General features: G+C 35.9%; 1 protein-coding gene and 1 pseudogene across 6 annotated transcripts; both read right to left on the bottom strand.

Moving 5' to 3' along the window:
• Positions 1 to 6,183: 6,183 nt before the first annotated feature.
• Positions 6,184 to 18,258, bottom strand: LOC148843255 (NADP-dependent glyceraldehyde-3-phosphate dehydrogenase-like; annotated as a pseudogene). The gene is made up of 10 exons (XR_016103697.1): positions 18,067 to 18,258; positions 10,637 to 10,708; positions 10,111 to 10,179; positions 9,927 to 9,995; positions 8,345 to 8,437; positions 7,944 to 8,084; positions 7,683 to 7,837; positions 7,193 to 7,570; positions 6,597 to 6,713; positions 6,184 to 6,498 (listed from the first exon to the last, which is right to left on the bottom strand). The product of XR_016103697.1 is annotated as an NADP-dependent glyceraldehyde-3-phosphate dehydrogenase-like (transcript).
• Positions 17,895 to 25,333, bottom strand: LOC148843254 (putative boron transporter 2). 5 transcript variants are annotated; one of them, XR_016103027.1, is made up of 10 exons: positions 25,172 to 25,333; positions 24,980 to 25,070; positions 22,176 to 22,265; positions 21,901 to 22,039; positions 21,571 to 21,734; positions 21,181 to 21,347; positions 20,893 to 21,066; positions 20,536 to 20,761; positions 20,159 to 20,306; positions 17,895 to 18,980 (listed from the first exon to the last, which is right to left on the bottom strand). XR_016103027.1 is itself a non-coding variant. In XM_088956988.1 (9 exons), the coding sequence occupies exons 6-9, from the start codon at positions 21,304 to 21,306 to the stop codon at positions 18,913 to 18,915; spliced, it is 507 nt and encodes a 168-aa protein (XP_088813114.1). In that variant the 5' UTR covers positions 21,307 to 21,347; positions 21,571 to 21,734; positions 21,901 to 22,039; positions 22,176 to 22,265; positions 24,980 to 25,070; positions 25,172 to 25,333; the 3' UTR covers positions 17,895 to 18,912. The 5 variants fall into 5 exon arrangements, 3 of the variants coding, with proteins under 3 accessions (XP_088813114.1, XP_088813111.1, XP_088813113.1); XR_016103028.1 differs by having other exon boundaries at positions 20,168 to 20,306; XM_088956988.1 differs by lacking the exon at positions 20,536 to 20,761 and having other exon boundaries at positions 20,168 to 20,306.
• Between the last annotated feature and the right edge of the window lie 392 nt (positions 25,334 to 25,725).

Raw genomic sequence — 25,725 nt, 5'->3', positions numbered from 1 at the left:
GGAGAGCATTGTACGGATAAGGAGGATAGCTCCACCGGGGATTAGGTCTTACCCCAAAGACCTCGGTGGACAACGTCATCCCAACAACCCCGGAAGCCTCATTTGAATTAGACACAGATCTTTGGCTATAAGTAGGTAATCTCCGCTCAAGGTAAGAGACTTTTGACTTCTTGCATCCATATTGTTACTCTGCTTGGACCAACAATGTTTTCTCAACTACTTGGCCGACCACCCATTCTCTTCACTAACTTGAGCGTCGAAGTACCTACCTAGGGAATAACTCCTCAAGCCTCTAACCACTTTCTTGGTTTCAAATCTTGGAGTGCAGCTTCGTCCTTCCACCTCGGCTCTACCCAGTTAGCAGGACTATCTGGCTGCAACCTCAGTTCAAGCAACACCTTGGATCGAGTAGCATCAAAAACATTTTTGGATTAAATAAGAACATGGGTGAGAGATTTAATGGAGAGGGAAAATGTTACAAACATTTACTATTAGTGCCTAGCCAATGACCATATTTAGAGTTGGTCTTAACCCAACCCATTTGATTTATACCTTTGGTCTATCAAAGAGGGTCAATAGGGGTTCAAAGATTAAGAGAAAATAAGGGAGGGAGATGGTACAAGCATTTATTTTTAGGTAGGATGAGAGAGAGAGAGAGAGAGAGAAAGAGAAAGAGAGATTATTATAAAAAGTAATGATAGTTTTTAATAGAAAATAGAAAAATTAAGAAAGAAGATCATTTTTATTGCCACTTCTTATATTTTTAATAATTTAATTTATTGGGTAAAATACAAAAATCTCCCTCGAAGTTTCTGACAATCATAAAAACCTCCCCTCTAATTTTACTTTAATAAAAACCTCCCCTAGGCTTTTAAAGAATTTGACAAAAACCTCCCTTCCGTTACTGACCCAAACGAAAAACATTAAACAGGTGCAATAGTTTTTTTCAAAATGTCCATTTTACCCTTTTATAAATTAGTTTATATACTTTTACTAAAATACCCCCATTTGAAAATCGACCAAAAACTCCCTTCGACCTATTTATACTTTTCTAATCCCTAGACCCAACTATACGAAGAATGCAACTCTTTGATCTTTCATCTGAACTATATCAGTTCAATAAAAGAGTAATCCTTGTTCAATGTCCCTTTAAACTCCATCGACTCAAGACGAGGTAGTTGTTGAGTCCTTCACCACTCTCTCTCTCTCTCTCTCTCTCTCTCTCTCTCTCTATCTATCTATCAATCAATCTATCTATCTATCTATCTATCAATCAATCAATCTAATATATATATATATATATATATATATATCACTAGCTTGGTCTCTTTGTTGAACAAAACATGGCGAAAGCTTCACTGAAGTCTACTCCAAGAGCAAGAAAGAGGGGTTGAAGTGGAGAAAATTACTCTAAAACATGCCAAGGATGGAAGCACTTTCACTAGATGCTAAGGTTCATCTTTTCAATCAGTAGTTCATCTATTATTTAGTTGTTCTATTCGTCTAAGATTTTTGGGCTTTTAGAAGGTCTATTTGTTAAGCCTTGCGATTTGTTTCTATGCATCTTCATCTATTGTTTCTCGGTTTCTAGGAGGAAGTATGTGTAGTATTTTGATTCTATGAGGATTTGTTTCTAATGTCGCTAAATTGTTACTATCACTACTCAAGTACTGGGCTTAAGGTAGCATCTTAATTTTTACTAGTTAATGATGGGAGTTGGGTTTCTATTGATTTGCAATGAAGAATATAATAAGGATGTCCTCGTGGTGCTTATCGATATGCATAGTTCTAGCCTTAATTCTAAGATCAAGATGAATTTGGGTACTTCCACGCTTATTTTCTTTTCCCCACTAACACATTGAATTATTTGCTTTTGATAATTCTCATTTTGATGTCATAATATTAATAACATTATTGCAAATGCTTGTTTACTATACCAGGAGCAAGGAAGCTCAGAGATGGAAGAGGAAGCAGAAGCGGAAGTAGAAGAGTAGATTATAAGATATATTCGTAGAGGCCATTTTGAGTAACCTTAACGTATGGGTTGATTGCCACCTATAAATGCTTAAACCAGATGTGATCCAATTTTGTTAGTGGAATCCATTTCATAATAGCAATCTAATTTCAACTCCACATCCCCTCTCTCTCTCTCACTCTCTTTCTCTCTCTCTCTCTACAATGATTTAGATGAACATGCCTATAAATGAGTTATTCGGTGTCTTCGCAATTCTAATGGAACGATTGACTACTAATACAAGGAATGATGTAGTTCTTATTCTTGAATAGCCTAAATAGTATTGAGTATAGAGCTAACTAAATTCACTATCAAATCCAATGGATTGCTTCCCTTGAAAAACAAACAAACAATAAGTGTAATAATGTATTTAGTAAAAAAAATAAAGGATTTCAATTATTGTGAAATAGAACTGTCTCTTAATCTAATCTAACAATGTTGATAGGGCATGAAAAAATGCCCATTGGCAATTGGATCAACATTTCACTAACCCTACTCCTGTAGGTTGTTTATTTTGCAAGGCGGCATGGGCTTGTCACATAAGCATTGATTATGGGTGTAAGCAGCCACAGGGAAAATGTTTAATGGCCTCCCTTGTGGTATCCCTCCACAAAGTTTGTTTGCCCTGAAACTTGCATGCCTGAGACTCTATAGGCCTAGAAAGTTGTCTAGGATCTCGTCATTGAAAACATTGATGTCTTGCCACTAAGAGCATTGATGGGCAAGTTGAGCCATTGCAACTTTGGTAATTGGACTAAGCTTGCAGGGATGGTGCCCTTAATCTGGTTCGTTGTAACATCAAACATTTCTAGTTCAATCAGGTTTGAGACTGAATCTGGAATTTGACCTGAAATTCTGTTGCTTGCCAAGTTCAGCAGTTTCAAACCTGAACCTTCACAGAATTTTGGAATCTCACCTGTGATTTGATTGTTTAAAATGTCTACAAGCTCTAGAAATCTGATTTTGTTAGTGTCTAAAAGCATTGATAGTGGCCCAACCCATAGAGTTGATTTGAGTGGAGATCAATAGAGGAAAGCGCATCTGAAATGTTCGATCTCAACTGGTTGTATACGAGTTTAATCTTTTGTAAACTTGACATGTTTACGAAGAAATTTCAAAACCCATCTTGAAGAAAGTTGTTAGAGTGATCAATAGAGTTCAAAGAAACCCCATTGTCCCAAGCATCGAATGTAGCTTCTTTGCCTGATTGGAGTAAGTTTTAGTGGTGAAAGAGTCAATGACTGCCTCTTCTTGAGTTGATGGAGTTAAGGGACATTGAAAGAGGAGGAATAAAATGACAAAGACTTTTCAAGATTACTCTTTTTCGGAACCAATAGAGTTTGGATTAAAGATCAAAGAATTGCATTCCTCATACGGTTGAGTTCAGGGATTAGAAAAGGATAAATAGGTCGAAGGGCATTTTTTGGTCGATTTTCAAATGGGGTATTTTAGTAAAAGTATATTAACTAACTTACAAAAGGGTAAAATGGACATTTCAAAAAAACGATGCACTGGTTTAATGTTTTCCGTATGGAAATGAGGTTTTTTCAAATTCTTTAAAAGTTTAGGGGAGATTTTTGTTAAAGTAAAATTAAAGGGGAGATTTTTGTAATTGTCAGAAACTTTAGGGGAGGTTTTTGCATTTTACCCTAATTTAGAAATAAATAACCATATGTTAAAAATGAGAGGAGGAGATCATAAGGAGTTCGGATCTGTTCCTCACAAAAAATGCCTCACGGCTCATTTTAGTCATGCATTCGGAACATCTTTGAAATTGAAAATTTTTATTCATGGGGATATGTTCCTGATGCACGACTGGAACAAACTATGAGGTCAATGTGAGGCATTCTCTATGAGGAGCAAATCTGAACTCGGTCATGAGAGAAATTTTGGTTAGGTTTAGGTTGGCAAATTTGGGTATTGGCATTAGTTTGGGTCTATAGCTAGGGTCTACATCTAGGGTTGGTCTTAGGTTAGGCTTAAAATGGAACCAACCTATCTAATTTATACCCTTGCTCTATTAAGAGAGTCAAAATAAACTTAAGATGAAAGAATGGATTTAATGGGGGAAAGGAAAATGACTCGTGCAATGCACAAGCTGCTTTTTTAAAATGCATTTTCAAGTGAAAAAAATCAAGTAATAGTGATTCGCGAAAATGTTAATATATTTCTAGTTCTTTACGTATAAAATAGTACAAAAATAATTTTCTTTCCCATTTTAGTTATCAAACTTCAAACTCTATTCCTTTTTATATAGCTTGTATATTATGACTACATAAATCAACGGCTTAGCATGACAGCCAATTGATGGTGACTTAGTTGATAAGTTCTCTATCTAGTTGTAGTAGAGACCTAGGATCAAATCCCGTTGCCACTAAGGTTGGGGGAAGGCCTAGCCTCCTTCCCTCGCCCCCTGGTTTGTGTAGCCTTGTAAAGCCAAGAAATGTTCTTAGCAAGAGATCAATAACCAACTTAGAAAAAAAAAAATTACCAAATTGCAAACAAAGATAACCAAAGGCTCACTAAATTTTATTGTTGAGCCGGAATAATCGATGGGAGCAATCAACACACACACAATTACCAAACTTTAGGAGACATTCCAGCAATGGTCAAGAAATTCAATGGGGGTTTCAGCAATTTACGCTATTATAAAGAACCAAGTCTAGACCCAATCATCGGTGTATAGGTCATGTTTGGGAGTGCTTAAGTTAAAAATAAGTGTTTAAAAACAAGTGCTTATTTGAATAAGCACCTATTTCCATTTGGCCCCCAAATGTGTTCAAGTGCTTATTTTTTTTTAAAATAAATGCTTATTTTATATTAGGCATTTGGTAGCATTTTTCTCTAATAAGCACTTAAATAAGTATTTATGACTATTTTGTCCTTCATATTCTTTCAAATTTTCAAAATATACTCTTCGAAAGTACTTTTACTAAATTACTTTCATAAAAACACTTCTATGAAAGTACTTTCATAAAAACACGTTTATGAAAGTACTTTCATAAAAGCACTTTTATGAAAGTACTACTTTTATGGAAGCACTTTTATAAAAGTACTTTTATGGAAGCACTTTTAAGAAAATACCCTTTCAAAAGCACCTTTACTAAAGTACTTTTATAAAAGTGATTCCATAAAAGTATCTTTATAAAAGTACTTTATAAAATTCAACTAGGGATAATATTATGAGTGGTATTTTAAAATTCAACTAGGGATAATTTTTGAAGAAAATAATTGAATAAGTGCTTATTGTATAAGCACTTAAGAAAAAGCTAGAGATTTGGTTTTAAAAAATAAGACCTTATTTTTAAAATAAACACTTATTTTGAGGTTATTCCGCAAATACCAATAAGTGCTTAATGGTCCGAATAAGCACTTATTTTTAAACACTCCCAAACATGGCCATAGTAAAGGAAGTGGGAAAAACTTTAGCTGTTGTGGCCCAACAGCATATGCTGTTGAGAGAATTTCTGGGAATGCCACATTACCATGAGAATGGATAAATTAGTGATTACAATCTTAATTTATTTTGAATAAAAACAAAAGGAAGTGGTTTCAATAAGAGGCCGCCAAACTGGACATGCTCACAAACACAAGACTGATAGAGTGTCGAACTGGCAAATCCAACTTCATGATGATATATTGTATCATAATCATGGATAGCTCTTATCATAATTCCATCATTTGTTGATATATCTTATCCTTGTAAGCTCTTTATGCTGTACATGTAAAACTCCCCTTTACAGTGTAAATAGAACACCCAAGTAAATCGTAATCTTCACTAATGGGTTTATTCCAAATTCTGGTTGTCATTATATGATAAGAGATATCCATGATTATTATGATAAGGTGACGTGGCTATGGTATCTGATAAAGACTCCTCTATATCGCTAAACCTATAAAAAGACAGTTAGACATGGTTGCCCAAGCTGATCCATAAATTGGTAATGGTTCCTTCATCATTACTACGTACACCTTGAATTACACCAATCTGCTTTGCTAGAAACAATCTAGCTAGTAGTTATCAAACCAAACTGCAAATCAAACGACATAAACCATAGATCAATTAAAATAGCTTATATTCATCATTCCATATTATATTCTCCTTATGCAGTAGAACAGACACATCATAGACTGCTCAAAACTTCCAAAACTGGAGGTTTGGCCTGAGATGAGAAAGTTGGAAAAATCATTTCTCGTACATAGATAATCAGAACTACTAGCTACCCCCCATGATTCTAACCAGACAGCCACGCGGATCTCCATTAATCCTCTGAATAACAATATAAGAAAAAGGAGAAAGGAAAAACAATGAAAAGGATGCCCATCAAGGACTTAACTACAATAGAAGTGGTGGTCTCTAATAAAACCTATTAACCCATGGTGTATGAAGGGGATGGAAGGTTGATGACTGTGCTTTTGACCTTGGTCATGAAGTTAATACTGTTTGTGACTCCTTGTGACCCAATTCCACTATCTCTTACACCCTGCAAATAAATAACAATTAATCCAGTGAATCTCCATATGAAGAGTATAGTCACTGAAAATTTTAATGTTGAATTAGTTTCAGAGAGCCCATGTATACCTGGAAAGGAAAATGATCCGGCCCACGAGCTGGGACTGAATTGATTTGAACTGTTCCCGTCTCCATTGCATCACTAATCAAAACTGCCGTATTGATATCTCCCGTGAAGACACAACCCTGAGTTCAAATCATGTATAAGATGGAATTCTAGTTGTAATAGGACCAATTACAGTTACAAAAAGAAAAAAAGTTACATTTACTATCAAATATGGATGGTAACTAGTATCATAGTGCAAGAATAATCTCTCTTATTTTGACAAGTCGTTAGATAACAAATGTTTTAACACCACTTTGCATCAAGCAGACCATAATGAAGTGCCAATAGATGTATTTGAGACCACGGTGCTATAGCACCACATATTAATGATTCAATCATGCTAATTAATTTCTATGAAACCCAACCCTTTGCAACCCTAATTTCAATAGGGGGCTAGATCCAGAGTTAATATGATAGCCTTCATTTGGGTTCAAGGATATTGGACAATTTCCTAGAAGGAAATTATGTTAAGTTGGGAGAAAACAATGATTCAATGTTTCCTCCAAGCTGAAGGGGACTATTCTGAAAATAGGGGAGGAAAAGAAGATGAAATCTTTACCTGCAATCCAAAATTGCTAGCATTGCAATGGTGAATTCCTTCCTTGACAGAGTTTACCCATATGACTGGCAAAACAGGACCAAATGGTTCCTCCCATGCAATCCTCATATCAGGTCGGACATTATCTAACAAGAGGGACCAGATGGGATTTCCTTCTCTCCTGTACTCTTGGCAAAATGTTGCTCCTTTCTGCTTGGCATCCATTGCCAGCCCTTCAATGAAGTTCGCAGATGATTCTGAGACAACTGGTGTAATATCACAGTCATCCTCTGGTGCTCCAACAGTCAGTTTGCTACTCTTGCTTTGACTTTGTTGACAAGAGCATTAGCTACAGGCTCCATCACCAAAACAACATTGACAGCTGTGCATCTTTGGCCGTTGTAACAAAAGAAAATAGAATGCATTCCAGATGTATTTGTCAAATGAATTTGCTAAGATGAAAAGCTAAATCATTCAATGACAAGTTTAGAGGTTCTCTGAATCCTCATACCTGTAAGAGAAGCCTCCTTTTATGATGTTTGCTGAAACTAAATACAAATCAGCATCTTCAAGCACAATGCATGCATCTTTCCCCCCAGTTCCATCTGAAGAGGGACCATGCCCACTTTCTTTGATATTGCTATTCCAGTGTCTCCATCAGTGAAGCTACACACCAAACATGCTTGCGAGGCAGGATTAACTGAGTATATTTCAGAAAAGAAGTAAGCACCAACTTATGGAGTATTGATGGCCTCAAGGTAAGAAATATAACCTTATACAATTCACCGCAGGATGCATTGTGAGAAAGTAACCAATTTCAGAACCTTTTCCAATAACACAACTGATAAGACCTTTGGGGAAACCTGCCAAGTGAAAACAATGAACCATATGGAGAGCCGCAACAGCACCTTGCAGAGCATGCATAAAGTGAGCTTATGGAAACAAATTAATCTAGAATAACTAGCAAATGACAAAGAATTTTCACCATTTAAGTGGAATTTGAAATATGTGCATGTACTACCTGAGTTGTAGACATTTTAGAAGGGGAATTTGAAATATAGTTAAAGAGTTGTAGCCATTTTAGAAGGGGAATTTGAAATATGTGCATGTACTACCTAGACAAGTAGACAACCTCATTATTAGAGTAAATGAAATTTTTAGTAGAATACCTGAGTTGGAGGCTTGAGAACCAGAGAGTTTCCAGCAATCAGGGCAGTTAATAGGATAGTTGAAAGGTGGGATTGCTAATACAAACCCAAGTGGAATCTGCAGTTAAATGCACAATTGAAATTCTTAACCCATTCCAGAAGTATGGACAAGAAATAAATAAAGAAGACTTCCATTGATTTGGCTGCCACTATAAGTTTGGCGCATGCTTTTTTAGTAGCAGCCATGAACTTCTTCAGCGGAAGTCACGGTTTCCGCTAAAAGTATATTTTTCAAATAACCTATTTTTTTATTTTTTTTCTAATTTTCTTCAAATTACCTATTTTTTCTAAATTCATTTAAATCGAAATAAAACACAAAAAAAAACATCAATTACAAATAAAATTTAAAAAAACATTCTCCATTCAAAATATTTGAATCACAAATACATTTTAATTTCAATTTGATAAATTCTTGGTTTGTACAAGATTTCAATAGGGTCTGAACCAAACTCTCTTCATCCACCCCTCATGTTTCCAACCACTTGTACTAATCGTACTGTCTAACTCGCTCACGGAGCTCTTGTGGCAGCAACCTATGATGCATCCACTGCTCCGAATCATGCCTTTTGACTCTCATCTCCTCAAGCTGATTTGTAAGAGATTATAGATAGGTCTGTACAACATCACAGCTACCAAATTATCAAGATGAACATTTTCAAAAAACAACTGCACATAACATGCTAACATTTACTCTACAAGATGCTGCTGACTGCTCACTGCTGAGTGAAAACATGTGCTGCAAATAGAAGCTGGCTTGCAAATATTTGGTCTAGTTGATAATGGCTGAAGGGTCTGAATTGAATGACTTATTGTTTCCTCTTTTAGTGAATAAAATAATTAACTAATAAAATATTAGAGGGTATGGTGATTAACTTAACTTCAGCTTCAGCCATTAAAAAGTTCAACATCCTCCTAAAAAAACTTATTCACTAAAAGACAAAGCAATAAGCCATTCAGTTCAGCCATTTCACCTGGTTATCAAACAGCCCCTTATATTCCATAGTTTAGTCAAATTTTCGAAAATAAATTAGTATTTTTACAGTTGTAACGTAAAAATTAATATCTTTTCACACCAATGCTAAAACTTTTCATTCACTTATCTCTTGTGATGAAAATCATCTTCTGAATGCATTTTCTTTATTTTCTTGATCACTAGTTCAGTGTAAAGTATAATATTAAAAATCTCCGAAGGAAAAGATAATCTATAGTTAGAAAAGAACTAATAAATCTTCTCAAATGAATTGTTGGTTGATCACTATTCTACATGTAAAATTTGACAGTGCAAACCTCTGACCCAGAACAAGAATCTAGGAACGGAAAAAGATTAGAAAATCTTCACTGATAGAAATGTTGAGGTAAACTAAAACTATGTCAACCTAATTACTTATGATATCAACATCCCCATGAAAGAATGTTGAGGTAAACTAAAACTAGAAGCAGCAATACCAACTCATTTAACCATCCCAAAGTACATCAAGGAGTTAGAGAAAGGAAAAAAAGCCGTACCTCATCAGTACTGCAGCTCGGGCCCTACAGTGTCTTTCCACCAACACTGTCAAAACTTCAATAAGGCGCTTCTTCACCTCACCAGTTAGCATCCGTCCTGCATCATATTCCTGGAAGATAGTAACTTAAGTGCTTTTAAGATCTAACCCCAGGCAGCAATATATGAAGAAAACGATACAAGCTTTTTCCATGTAAAAAAATCTAGTATATTGGAGATTATCTCACCTTCCTGATTTGTTGAAGCTCATCATCATCTTCTAAGAAAAAGCCAAGGTACTTAATTGGCATATCTATCTGATTAAGTTCAAAGAATATCAACCACAAAGTTACTTCTATGGCAGGTTTTAAATGCTCAGCAGATGAAAATTTTCATTCAACAAAACCCCATATCAACACCTGTGAGCATGGACACAAATAGGGAGCTAAGCAAACAAGATGAGCATATTCATCTTTTATATTAGGAAATTGTATGGAAGTTATACTACAAATCATAAAGCATTTAAGAATTGAGTCATATTCCGGATTCCAGAAATAGATATTTGATTCATATTCAGAAGTATTTCTTTTAGTAATGTATATTTACTAGGCCATTGCCACAATATAACCACACACACACACACACACACACACACACAACATATATATATATATATATATGAGACTTCTAATTATCACTATCATGTAATTAGGAGGATTTAACTTTCTTGTTCAGATGTATTATGAATATACAATGAAGGACAAGAAATGATACCTCTAGATTTTCTCCATACTTCCTGTGGTTCTCTATAGAATCTTGACCACCAAAAAAGGCATATTTATTTACCTGTAGATGTATTGATGGTTCAAGGGATTCAGAAAACAAGCATTTTAATCATGCACATTGTCCCCCAAAGTAAAGAAAAATGACAAAGGCAAAACAATGTGTGAATCCAGTATAAAAGATTCAACAAGACCCCCCTTTCAACTAATGTTATGCATCTTTATTCTTCTTAGTATAAAAGATTTTTTTTTTTATAAAAATAAAGAAAAAATGAGATCCCTCCTTCCTATTCATCCTCCTCCTAACTCCCCTCCTCTTAAGGAGGCTTATGCCTCCTTGTGTTCCGGAGGCTTACACCTCACACCTCTAGGTAGTGGAATGCCCTGCATCATGCTTCTAGGTAATGGAATGCCTCCCGTCACGCTTCCACGTTTTAAAACATTGCTTCAATCTCTATACCTTTATCTGTAGTCTGAACTATAGTTATATATAACTATATAACTAGTAATGGACATGTTAGTAACTCAACAATAGCATTAAATCTACTTGGAACATTCTATCTGTGGCCCACCTCCAACCTCCAAATCATTGATATAGATCCTGAAAGTTGGACAGCAATACATAGTTTCTGTTCCATTGAATATGTTTGGACACTAACTCTCCCTGCTTTCTATTCCATTGAAGCTTGGAGACCAGACCACAGAGTTTCTTTGGCTCTTTTTCAGTTTGCATCAATAACTTAAAACTCACAAAAGATTGTAGGATTTTCTCCACTGCCATAACCAGATTGTTGGAACACAGTTTTGGTGGTTAAGGCATTGGCAATGGCTGTATCTCTCCACTGCCATAACCAAATTGTTGGAACACAGAGACCAGACCACATAATAGATCATTAACAGTTGAAGTTTGAAATGTTGCCAAGAGAACCACTAGGCTTTGCTTTGATAGAAACAAGACAACATATTGTTTATATAAATGTAGTTGTATATGCATGAATGGTTTAAAAGCCTTCACATCTTTAATGGTTTACCCAGAATGTTGAGTTGCATCGTGCTATTTTTCTCTAAAACTAGAACACTTGTTCTATTCCAACCATCCAATTGATCATTGTTCCAACCAGTTGATTGGATTCTAGAAGATGAACCATTACCAATACAATAGTAGCAACTGAAGGCTGCATCTACATAGTCCTTTACAACAGTAAGGTATCTTTATATGCATACATTAATGAACTTCAAAAATTAATTGAAACGATTTATACAAAACAACTAACCCATATACATTGAATATGTATGTGTATTGAATTTTCAAAACTTAGGAAGGGTGACTTGTAGGACTCCATCCCTATACAAATAGCAAAACACCCAAGTTCGGTAAGTCTGTTACAGCAGAAACATAACATGCAAGCAGAGTGATACAACATATATAGATATATTGTTATGAAGGCTTTTGTATTCATAATTCAAACATGCAACATAGAAATGTAGTAAGATCCTGAAAGGTTCACTAACGGATAAGTGGCTTCAAAGGCAATATTGAGATGTTGATTTGGGTTCTACTAGGAGATCAAACTTTAGCAGGAGCAATACAACAAGGCTGCAACTGCAAACTTAATTGCCTGGCTATATTCAAAGTGGAAAGGCACTTCACTAAAACTAGAAAACCTTCAAGATTGTGCTTATTCCACCAAAAAAAATATGTTAATTAAGTTTCTGAATAAAGTTTTCATTAGAAGTTGCATTCTGGAACCCATAACCTATAACAAACACCTTCAATTAGAAATAAACCAAAGAGAAACTAAATTAATTTTTTAGTTGTATTTAAGTGAATGGTGCATCTTACCTGTACTAAAAAATAGAAAACTTTAAACGTTCTGTTTTTTCCATTGAAATTTGTCAAACTTCTAAATTGATATTTTTCAATGAGTTGCATCATAGAACCCAAAACCTGAGTTTCACATTTTAGCAGTAAATCCAGGTAATATCCATATAGCCCAAACTTACACTCTTATGACAACCACAGTATGATGATAAGATTCATTTTCACTATTGAGAGACTATTAGCAACCTGGTGGGCAGGGAAAGAGGACGTGTTACTTCATGCCTACAACATCAAATATATTAATAATGATGAAGCACCTTATAAGATCCTTAATAAATAATTGAATCTCTTAAATCTCTCATTGCAGGTTGCAAGAGAAAATATTGTATTTTTATTCCTAAACTAGGGTAATTGCCAATTCTATATAGTTTCTAACACCTTAGGAATTTTCTCTTGCTAAAGCTTCTCATAATTCCTTCTTATATTGGCATCAGCATCCCACCCCCGATTGCTCACATAAACTCTCCAACTGCACTCAACCTATACAGAGAATTTCAAAATCCCTAACCAGCCTTTGTATCTGGTTCCACATCCATCTACCACAACAAGCTACTAATTTTACTCTTCCAAAATTGGTCCATTCTTCTGAGAACCCTTTGTAACTACTAAGAATTGTTTCATTTCAACCAGGGGAGATTTAGCTATTAGTTGCACAAGTTCTCATTTTAATCCAATTTTCCTCATCTAATAGCAGTCTTATCTCTATGCAAAATAAATTCAGTACATCGTAATCGCTCCTTCGTATTACCTCATTGAACCTCAAACACTTAAATATTTTTTATAACACCATTAAAAAACTGACAAAACCAATCACCTTTTTCTCAGAAGACCAAACAAATTTCAATGTGCACCCACTAAGACGGAAACTTGAAAGGTATGTTTGTACTCCATTGCATAATGAGGAATAGTTTGTTTAGAGAGTAGTACAAGCAAAGTTGTCAACAGAGGTGTCTTTTGTTTTTAAATTATTCTACCCAAATTAATTTTTTTTGGGAATATTAAGCATTCCCTATTTCCTTGAATAAATTTAAAAATAAAATGTTTATTTGATTATATCTCTGGGAGGGCATCTAAACATAGTTGATTTTACTATCTCCTGATTATTTGGATGGGTTTTGCAGGTCAAACTTTTCTAACCGTACAAGAAGCCTTCCATTTTCCCTCTACTATTCCCAGCTCAACAGGTAAGTTATCTCTTCTTAATTTTCCATTTCTCTTCTAGTCTTTTTATACCTAGTTTGTGGCGTAAGAACCATTTCTTGTCTACTTAGTGTAGCAAGGGATGTTGGAGTAATTTTCAAGTGGGTAAAGAGGTCAGCCAATTCTGTGACTGATACTTTGGCAAAGCAGGGGACCATCAGGGAAAACCTTTTTGTGCTGTGTTCTAATTATTGAAATTGATTGGAACAAACACTCATACTCTGAGCTGTTGACAGTGTATAGTGATTAACTGATATTTTTAATGAAAGTTACTGATTCAAATAAATAAAAAAGTTGGAGTGCATAACACCACTATAAGAGAGCTAAAGGTTCTGGTAGACGGATAACATGGACCTCTGCAACTCAAGGGAGAGTAGAAATATGGATGAAGAGCTCCATGGGGGGTTACAGAGAAGTTTCAAAAAGGGAAATTATGGTTTCTCATGCAGAAAGATGAAATCCTCCAAGAAGAAGGGGTGTGCCAGAGAGCATAAGTCTAGAAAGCTGAAGATGAGGAGTTGATAATCTGTTGAATTGTTGATCAGAAGAGATGTGTTAGGTACATGCCACCCTTTTACAATCTGTCACACTTGTGCCTGACCCCAAAATATCTTTTTGTCAGAAACAAGCCTTAGTTAAGCCGGCTTAGCACAAGTGATTACAAATGGAGGACAAAGAAATCTGGTACCAAACAGAGCACTTTTCCCAAGCCCTTGCATGCTGTCCTGCCAGGTGTCACCGCCTTGTGCTTTGCTTTGGTTAATAAAGTACTCAAAGTGTTCATAAAGATTTTACTGCACAGAGCCTTAATAGGTCAGGCAACTTGCTTCACAAGATCCTAACAATTCAGGTCAGTATTTCACAAAGTTTCTTTTTTTGTCAACCAAAAGTTTGGGCATGTCTATGTTGTTACAACAAGTGTTTTTATCAATTTCAAAATATATAATTTGGAGGCAGAAATAATTTTGGAGGAAGATAGGGTCCATGTGCATATTGGCACTATATTTCATATAAACTCTCTCAATAATTCCTAAGGGTCTGACCCCTGTTTTTGTTTTTTCCTTTCTTTTTAATTGTATACCTTCTTGTGCACATTTCTCTTTTATTAATTCCATGAGTTATATTAGCCAACTTAGACCTTTAGCTTAGACCTCAACAGTTTCCATGCATTGACATCTTCCATGAGTTATATTAGCCATCGTCCATATTTTAAATATTTCTAATTTGAAAACTGCCCACAAAGACATGCTTACTTTGCATGGACAAGAGTTTTTAATCTGAAAATTTCCCAATGAATAGTGAGTGGAGAAGCAAATGCATGGGGCCTTTTCAGGACAGATTTCTATCTAGAGAAGATGTAGGAATAGCAGATTTGTGTTTTGAAGTATTTCTCAGAATAGCTAATGCTTTTATTTCTGTTCTGATCTCCTTGACCTACTATTTTGAAGAATCTTCAGATCCAGTTTTACCTCATTGATTAACTAGAAGCTTTTTATTACTTTAATAGGCCCCTTTGACATGGTTAATAATTAAAAGAAAAGTCTATGCAAGAACATCTTCCTGCTTCTTGTTATCAATAAAAACATAAAGATTAAAATTAAAAAATTAAAAGAAAGGTCATTTCTTGACCTTTTTGGAGGCCAATAGTTTACATCCTCATCTTTTTTCTAAAACCAAAACCTTGGGTTCAAGATTCCCATGCTTTTATTGAAAAACCTTTTCAAGTTAAATTATCATGGAAATGGAGTATCAAGCATTGGTGATGTATTCAAAATAGCTATGGTGAACTTGTGTCTTTGTATTCAGGATCAGTAGGACAAGGAGACTCATTACAGCTTGAACTATTTGAGGTACACCAAGGATTAAACTGGGAAAGCTGCTAAATGTGAGAAATAATAAAGTAGGAGATTCCCACATCTTAGTAAGAGATTTAGTTAACAACAGCTTGTTAAATTGGCAATAGAGTAATGTACTGAGAGGAGGAAGTTGGCACATAAATTACAACTTCAATTCCAATGGACAAGAAGTGAAGCGAACAGTTTGAATGATTTTCTATACTAACAAGGGGTATACAGAACTCAACAGATTTTCTAAAGGGTGGGCCACCTGGGTATGTGACCAAGTGGTCTAGTGTTCTTCTTTACTGTTATCATAAGGATCAACGTAAAATGTTCAAGTATGTGATCTGCTCTGAAATAAAAAGGTCCTAAATGCAGGTTTAACCTTGCCCTATTTTTTTCCTTTGAAAAATCATAACATAGACCTCAAATCAGATCTCTGAAATAAAAAGGCAGACCTAAATGTTATATATATCATTCTTCTCTTTACAGTGATTAAGAATCATGGTTGAACTGTTAAAACTAGCTATGCTAGACGACGAAGCCTCTCTGCATATCTCTTGGATATCTCAGATTTGGCATTTTTGTAAACTTGAGAGATTTGGATTCTCAGTGTTTGCAACAAAAGCACCTGACCTGTGGTCTCTAGATGTGATTTCACATGTAGGAAGACATCAACTCTTATTGGAGGAAGTTTTCTGCTCTCCAATCACAGGAGTACCCTACAAATCTTTTCGAGTTTGAAATGTGTAGTTAAATTCTATGGCCAATGTGTCTATCTATGTTCTCAACTTTCTTACTGGACTGTAAACTCTAAAAGTTCCAGCGTCTAGATTTGACTTGAATCACATATCCCTTATAGTCAAGTGACTTCACTTTGCAAATTCATCCCTAATAGGGAATGCCTTCAATCTCCTACTAAATCCTCCTTGGTCCTTGTACCAAGGGGAAACCCTACAACATGATAGCAAAAATCTTTAGTATTTCCTATTTCAATTTAATGTATAATTTGATGGATATATATATCATGCACAATCTAATTTTTATATTTTTTTTTCTTATTTTTCAGGTTGAACCAATACAAGAATGATAGAAGGCGTTGTTGAAGATATTGAAGATACAATTTTTTGTGATTTATTACTATATGTAATAAGAATTTTGTACTTTCTTCTATATCATCAATGTATGGAACTCACATTTAAGATGTACTTTTGTTTGTAATTAATTTTTATTAAAATTTATGTGAAATTTTGGTGATGTTATATGTGTTAATCAGGTTGGATAAATTGCAAATTTATCTCAGTTTATCAGGTTGGATAAATTGCAAATTTATCTCAATTTATTAGGTTGGGCAAATTGAACAGGTTTTAGCGGCGGATATATCTGCTGCTACATATCTACCCTTAGTTTTTTAGTGGTGGATATATCCATCACTAAATATCTGCCATTACTTTTTAGCGGTGGATATATCTGCGTCTAAAATGCAAGAGTTTTTTTTTTTTTTTTTTATAGTGGGGATGTTCAGTTTTTATCGACAGATTTATCCGCAGCTAGGGTTTCTTCTAGTGGCAGATATATCCGCCGCTATTGATCACATATAGCGGTGGTTTTCGTAAAAACCGCTATAACCTACAGCGATGGTACATACAGCGGCGGAAATTTATCCGCCGCTGATCTGCCGCTAAACCTCTATAGTGGCGGTTTTCTTAATCTATAGTGGCGGATTTTGCCGCCACTATATTCCGATTTTGTTGTAGTATGCATTTTAATCATGCACATTGTCCCCCAAAGTAAAGAAAAATGACAAAGGCAAAACAATGTGTGAATCCAGCAGTCTCAATAACCAATCATGCAACTCCAAAGCATTTATAATTAGTAAATAATCAATATAAAGCATAAGGATTATGTCAGAATCTCTGTAAATTGCATCATAGTATTGGTGCTATCATATATTGAGTATTGATAAAGGAAAGGGGAAGACTTTGCTTATTGGCAAGGTCATAGAATCAATCAGTTCATGAAATTCAGTACAAGAAAATTGACTTTTAGCGGCAGTCAAAACTGCCGCTAGAGTTTTTACCGGCAGTCGGCAAACTGCCGCTAAAAGAACTGTCGCTAAAACTTTCTAGCAGCAGTTATAACGGCTGCCGGTATAAATGCTCAACTGCCACTCAAAAGGCTATTAGTGGCTTCTAATTCGGCTGCTGCTAAAAGTTTTTTTTTCAAATAACCATTTTTTTCTAATTTTTTCAAACTACCTGTTTTCTCTATATTCATTTATACCGAGATAAAATACAAAAAATATAAAAAAAACATCAATTACAAGATAGTTTGATCAAGATCAGAATTCACCCGGAAACTTTTTTATTAATAAATATGAAAAAGAATTTATTGGTTGATGTTTGTATTGAGGAGATTTTCTCCTTGGTCATGTGCAGAAGTAAATTTATATATGCATTGGAGTGGATTACTCCAGAATTACAAGATAGTTTGGTCATGTACTTGTAATTGATCATCACCATTATCTACTCTTCTGGCTGGGTTTTGATCAGATGGCTTCCATGAGTGCTCACCCTTCCCAGAATTAAGACCAGCAGAGTTGACATGTTCGTTGGTTACTGACTCAAGAGCCTTGACAATTCCAGTAACAACCTTAGGTGCATCCAGGTCCAAGACTTGAAGCATTCCAGTCATGGATTGGATTAGTCCAGCATGATCCAGGAGCATAAGTAGCAGACCCAAGTGCCTTCAGTAAAGCCTTGATAAGCCGCTTCTGGGAGTACAACTGATCATCATCATATCTTGAGAGATCACAACTAACCATAGAATTGTCATCTGCACCACTCAGACCTATGACCCTATGCACTTCTGTTTCTAATCTGAGACAGGAGTTCCACACCACCAAGATCTTTGAACAGGGAAACAGCTGCATTACTGTAATCCATGAGCTTTTGTAGAGTTTTTACAGAACAACATACAAGGTGCATATGAGTAACATTTACTTCCTGTAGCAGAGGTAATAGTGTAGGAACCATCCCTGATCCTCTTATAGAATTCCCAGAACTTGAAGAAGATATAACATGAACCAAAGAGTTTGTGACTGCTACACATTCCACTCTTTTGCTTTTGGCAGCCCGGATTTGACCTGCAAGTGAAACTTCTCTTCGCATTTTCTCTCTTATTATGAACTCAAGATCCATATATTCTTATGAGGGACAGAAAGTCTAATGTACTCCTGGCTGCCTAATGCCAATATTCCTGAATTTCTTCTTGCCCTCATTGTACTGCATTGTGTCATAATCTGAGCTCCCATAGGAACTGTAGACTGCTATGCCCGGATTTGACCTGCTATGCCCAGTTCTGATGCCTTCGTTCAGATCGGCCATAGAGATGTCTCCTTCCAATGCCCGAACAATCTGCTTAGTTTGAAACCATTGTAATTGGTTAGAATTAGAGTAGGGGAGTATGGCATTAAAGCCAAAATCCTAAAGCTTCTCAGACTGATATAACAGGCTGAGAATCTGCATATGGAATTCCATGGTAACCAAAAGGTTTAAAAAATTCCAAGGGCAAAAGAAAAATGTGGTCTTGGATATAGAAATTAATGCAACTTAATATTTTAACGCATTCATATCAAATAATATTCAAGATACATGGTTATCCCAATGGACTTGTGCAGAAGTTCCTAGTTGATGGGTGCCAAACCCAGAGTCCCAAATCAAGCTGGTAGTAGGCATCTAAATTAAAACAAGATTTCAAATTATGTCTCCCGAGTCAAAGGGGAGCCTGGCTTTTGTGAATTCAATGATCTGGCTCAGAAATGGCCTTAGTGAAAACATGTTGGCACGCGTGAAGTGGATGCTGGAATACTGAACCCACAATTCAATTTCATGGAGCTACCTAGTCAACCTTCAACCTTCATTCTCACGTTTGCCAGACTGAGATTTTGCCATTTAACCAAGTCAACATTTTTTAACATTTTGGAAAATTAGGTGTTTCAGAAACAATTTTTTCGCCACTAGATTGTGATCCAAATGGTTAAACAGTCAGGTCCTATCTGAGTCTGACAGCACTGTTCAAAACATTGACGAATACCAGTTGATTGGTTCTCAGTTTTCTAGATAGCCAGAGCCACAATTGCGTAATAACCAAAATGAATAATATATTTGAAAGTAAGGAAACTTCTATGATGTCAGAATGATATGATAACGGAAGAACTTTGACCAATCAGAACCTCTAGTGAACATTGACGAATATCAGTTGATTGGTTCTCAGTTTTCTAGGTATTATGCCTTTTCACTATCATAGACTCTAAAGTAATTATATATATGAACTAGCTTAGGAATCATTATCCCTTCGACAAATGAAAATGCCTTCATCATGGTAATGCTCTGTCAACTCTGCCAGGACACCACCTCATGCAAATAACTAAGAAGAACATGGCCCATGAATGGAGTTTCTGGTGAACCTAATAAAGTGATTTGACCTAGCTAGGTCAAGGGTGCTAGTTTTCCCCACTCTAGCTGTGTCACTCTAGATAGAGAGAAGAAAGTAGATTTTTTTTATGTTTTGTAATTCAAATTCTAGACATTACATATCATACTCAAACTGAAAGCCTCCTGATAGATCAATGGAGTCTGCATCTGTTGGTAGGCCTCTTGCATATTTCCATATAATTGTCCCAAGATTGAGTTCTTACTCATACTTTTGCAAGCTGTGGCTACAAGCCAGTTACATAGAAGCTGCAGGGTAAGCAGTCCTTGTTAGAATTGAAAAATGTAGTTCTTGAAGTGAAAAAATAAAAGCATTGAGTCTAACAAAAATAGAACTTTAACCAGGTCCACTTAGAACAACGATTTATTAAAATACATCTCAAACCATACATGTTCCTAATTTTCCTTGACAAGATGGGGTATAGAAGGTAAGTGTGATTGAAATGAACCAAGAACCTCATAGCTCAACATACAATACCTTAGTTCAGCTGATGGCTCAGCTAACAGGAGTAGCTATGCTCTTGCACCATGATGGTTGAGTCTCATAGAACGGTTTAGAGTGACTACTGATAAATTAAAAAAAAAAACAATGCTTTGGGATTCCTTAGTTGGTGCTTAAGAGTATCCAAACTCTTTGTATGCATTGGAGATTGTGGGATGACACCATTTGATGGTAGTATACCAAGAAGAACACACAATATGATCTGAAATTTGAACAGAAGAATTTAGAGGTCTACTACAAGGGTTAATATGTACTATGGATCGAAGTAAAAATAATTAAGTAAAAGATTTCAGTAATTGGATAAAGAAAAGGATGAAAGAAGGTTTGCAATACCAGGAAACCCAAGAGAAGTAAATCATAATGGAAAGACGGTGGTTTACTCAAATTGAACTCTTTCTGCTGAGAAAGCTGGAATGCCACACTGTGGTCAAAATAGTAAAGAACTGCAATCATTGTTGCTGGAATAAAAGCTCCAACTATAAAGAGAATGGGCACATCTAGCATCTCCTGTCAATTTTAAGAACAAATTATCAGTACTAGTTCTTCATAATGGACTAAGATCTGTATGGGCTGCATAAATAGAAAATCAAGAAAAAAACAGCAAGGGTGATTTGGACATGCCTTGATTACTGCCCAATTCTCATAGGCACCTGGTGACAATGGATTTGGGCTGAAGAGGTGCCGAGGGATCCCTCTTGGAACACTACCAGATGGTATGCAGGAAACAGCAGTCCACACTAGAACCATCGATGGCACACCATAGTCTGCTAAGAAGCCTCATAGCGAGCCTGCAAAAGATTTAGTTTCATATTTTCTGTAAAGCGGATAAAATCATGTCTGCAAGAGGAGGGCCACCAGTTCTCATTCACAATTGTGTTAAGAACCATTACTTATTGCCGGAATGGATGGACAAGATGCCTCTCTTTCTTTCAGTCAAGTAAGAAGAAGTACTGCTAAAGTTGCTCTAGAACAAGTCAGTTCAAGCATAAACTAAATCCAAAACATGCTTACCAGATCCATATCGCCACAGTCATGCTTTCCGACTTCTCAGTGCAGTAAGAAGAAGGCCAAATGACAAAACTAAAGCAAACATCCCATTTGCAAACCTCCATGAAGGTAAAAACTCCATTAAGTTTGGATTTTCTCTTTGGGGTATGAAACTCATCCACAATGCCCTAAAAATCCAACACATGAGTTGAAATTGGAATCAATCTACCAAGTTGCATCCAATTGATCATTTATGACAAAATGCACGGTCTCTATGTATTCCTTCATCTTTTTTAATTTTACATTAACCCAAGAAAAATAATCAATTAAAAAAACTAAGCACTATAATCTTACTTTAATAGCTTCCTGCATGAAGAACATTGCAATAAGCAAGCCAAACAGTTCCCCTGCCAATCAGGTAAACCTATTGATAATAGAACAAGCTCCTAAAATACCCAGCAAGAACAGCAAGATTGCAGTCCATACACATACCCTGCCAAAAGATCATGTAAGTTCTACCACAAAGAGTTTTGGTCCCGAATCAGGTCTGTCTTTGGCAAAGTTAAACATGAATGTGGACATAACAAGCACAGTAGGTTCTGGCACTCCAAGAATCAGCAAAGGCTGACCTCCAATAATAGTGTATAATCCCACACAAAGCAGTAGATTCCAATGTCTGAACTGCTGTTAGAATCCCAACCAGAAAACAGAAATGCTTGCTAGAAAACAGAACAAAATGCTTCTATTAATAGCTTGCAATGCAAAGGAAATCTTATGTAGTGGTAATAAGTAATCAGGTGAAATGCTTTCCTGGTCAACATCTGATGCTAGGTGGTGGAGGGATTCTTTAATGATTTTTTATCAATTAAATCCTTTTTTACATAGTGGCAATAAGTAATCAGGTGAAACATTCCTATACCAAAAGCATACAAAGTAATCCTACTCAGAATGGAGGCTTTTTCTTGGCTTCGGGTTCTTTTTATGAGAAAGGATAGGACTTAAATATCATGGAAAAGCGGTAAGCCCACAAAATACATGGAGGACAGAGGACTAACTCCACCTAACAGATTCTGTGCACTTAAATAATCACAAAAAGGTACTGTAGTCTTTAAAAACTGAAAGCCACAAATTGACAGTAGAGATAACAATCCTTGGGACTCAAAAGTCATCATCCTGGGACTTCTTGTTTTCGATTGATCTTATGTTTGAATCCTTTCAAATCAACCAAAAGATAGATGCAAGCATGGAGTACCAGGCCAGTTTTCCCATTCTCTTGAAGCCATGAATATATCAACTCCGCAAGTATTCCTTCACAGAACATTGAAAGCACCAACTGATATTTAAGGATGCCAAGAGAAAAATTCAGATTCTCCTACTCTTTGCGCAATGGATAAAAAGATCTTAACTTCTTAAGCAGTTTCCAGATCTTGGTGACAGAGCATACACCTTGAGTCAAGGATCTGCATGTCTCTACTAATTAATTAATCCTTCATGAGACATTTTCCCCAAGCCTTCATCCACAACATACAAAGCAATTTTTAGTGGTACAGCCAGACAGCAATTGTCACACCATGTAACCCAGCAATCTGCTGCTGTGGATGTTATCTATGAGACTATGATTTTTTTTTCAGGAAAAAACATATCAGTGAATAACAAAAATGTGTTATTGGATGTGTGCTTTTCAAAGCAAAGTGAAAAACAAAAATGTGTTATTTGATTCAGAAATAAACAAAATAAAAATGTGTTCTATGGACCATATCAAACTACAATTAAGTGAATTTGGGTCCTAAGTATAAACAAAATAAAATATAAAAGTAAGGTAATATCCATTTGATCAGAATCAGTATCTATATATATGTTTTATAAAATATAATGCCAAACCACCAAATAAAAAACCACTAGACACTAAAGTTTCCTCATTATTTCAAATCAGAATGTAAATAATCTCTCTCTCTCTCTCTCTCTCTACATAACAGGTTCAGGTCATCACAAAAGATCCATATTCCAAAGTGGATCCAGCACATCATGTTCTATTCAGATCTAAAACCCTTAAATCCAGCAAGAGCCTTCCTAATTGGATATGCACTCATGGATCCATTTGGGTCCATTCAAGACCCTTCCATCCGTGTCCTACTAACAGACTGCTATATGATTGAAAACCAAAATGGAATTAAACTAGCAAAATTTTCAAATATATCCAACTCCAACCTAATTCTATCCAATCCAATTCAATGGAACATAATTTCCAAATGCTAATTCCATGCCCAATTCCCTCAAATATCAGTTGTAAGTATCTTTGTTATGTGGCTTCCTGTGACAGTTTTCCTGAGGAAAAGTTTCATTACATCTCTGTGCTTCTAAAAGAGTGATAACAAGATGGCAAGAACAAACCAAAAAAGGGGTTGAAGCAACTTCCTGTCTATGTAGTTAGGTAGGAGAATAGAGCAATAGTATATGACATCGGCAGAATTGGTGTTTAGCTGAAGCTCTCACCTTGAAAAAAGAATCCCCATTAATCCAACTGAGTAGAAGCTGCTGCATCTTCACATGCCACAGCAGACAGCTGTGGGTTCTCCCACTGTAGTACATTCATAAATTGTGATGAATGGATTCATCTGCATCTAGTCCAGATCTCTTAATTTGCAACCCAAGTGTATATTACTCCCTCTTTATGACTTCAAATCACCATCTTAACCAATATAATAAGCATTCTGGTTTAAACAAGAAAATTTTAGAGGAAAAAAAAAAAAGTTGGGTCTGTTCCTTTCTGTCCCAAAACTCCACCGGGAAGTTTAAACCCCCAGTTCCACCTCCTTAAATAATTTCTGAGCCTCAGATTGATCTTGGCAAACCCCCTAAACCTAAATAGACAAAATTGGAAGCCAAATATGGACACAAAACTTAGATGGCCCATACAGAGGATTGACCTTGGCACTCAAATATAGGTCAACTTGTCTCCTTCAGAAAGATAGTTCTCTTTCTGCAGAGCTAATTTTTTTCCCAAGCTTTTTAATCACTGGATATTTAAAATTTGCCATGCAAAACCCATAAAAATAGCATCTAATTGAGGCAGATATGAAGGAATTGATCAAGCTCGAATTAGGCCATGAAACCTTTGTTAGTTTAAAATTGCCTAAATTTAATAACCAATAGGGGTCAGACAGAACAAAGAGGAACTCTAAAGACACCTAGGCCCCCATGAGATGTTGGCCTGCATACTTTCTCCCATTTGACAGGAACCCTATCTTGAATGGATTGCTGCTATTAATATTAATCCCCAAAAGTTTCCCTTATTAGAATGGATTGCTGCTAAACAGATTGAAAGGTTCACGTGCTTGAAAACACTGCTGTGAGCCTAAGTTAATTCATTTTCTCAACCAAACACTGCTGAACCACCAATAAAGACATGCAAATCCAAGGGCAGAACCCTTACCCTTTTGCTTTCATCCATATCATATCAGCTTTGTTTTTGTTCACATTGTCAGAAGCATGTTCTTCAATGTTGCGAATCCAATTCCTGATGTCTGTGATCACGGTAATAAGCCAACTTTAATGAAAACAAGAAGAAAACTACCCACCTCCATAAAGTAGATATACACTGAAACATCAACATCGGAGCACCAACCTGGCGAAGTACTTGATGTTGAGGACAGAGAAACAAGCTATAACCATACCATACAGTTCTTGATATATCCCAGATGTACAGAATCATCTGTTTATTATGAATATTTTCATTTTAACTTCAAGGTTGAAAAACTTTTCAGAGGGGCTGGTTTAAGGTCCGCCCACCCTCTGATTCGGTCAACACCCCGAAACACCTTTATAGGGTCAATATGATACGTATCGATACAACTTGAAAGATCCCCTAACAAGAATTTTACACTACTGAAGATATGCCAGATCAACCTCCAATATAGCAATTTGTAAAGAGAGAGAACATTTTTGAATTAACATAATAGATTCGGAATATATAATTAGTCTGATCAGTTTTGGATGGCTATAATATGTACACGCGCGGCATTAGACACTATTTATTTAATTTCCACCCGAATTAGAAATATGGATGCTCTTTAAAAGAGTTGGACCCAAATCTGGTTTTGGGTTGGATAAGATCCAGCTAGAACCTCTAGATCCGACTTGCACCATGTGGGAATATTGTGATGTGACCATGAGATATAC

Source organism: Nelumbo lutea, chromosome 8, assembly GCF_056320005.1.
Source record: "Nelumbo lutea isolate HS-2025 chromosome 8, American lotus-T2T, whole genome shotgun sequence".
Lineage (NCBI taxonomy): Eukaryota > Viridiplantae > Streptophyta > Magnoliopsida > Proteales > Nelumbonaceae > Nelumbo > Nelumbo lutea.
This window is presented reverse-complemented; position numbering and strand designations above follow the sequence as displayed.

Excerpts from the sequence above, each read along its gene's own strand:
- LOC148843254 (XM_088956985.1), bottom strand. The coding sequence starts at position 21,306 with ATGGTTCTAGTGTGGACTGCTGTTTCCTGCATACCATCTGGTAGTGTT. Across the intron at positions 21,067-21,180 it reads AGAATTGGGCAGTAATCAAG|GAGATGCTAGATGTGCCCAT; the intron begins GCATGTCCAAAT and ends TAAAATTGACAG. Across the intron at positions 18,981-20,158 it reads TTTCAGTTTGAGTATGATAT|ATTGTTCGGGCATTGGAAGG; the intron begins GTAATGTCTAGA and ends CAAACTAAGCAG.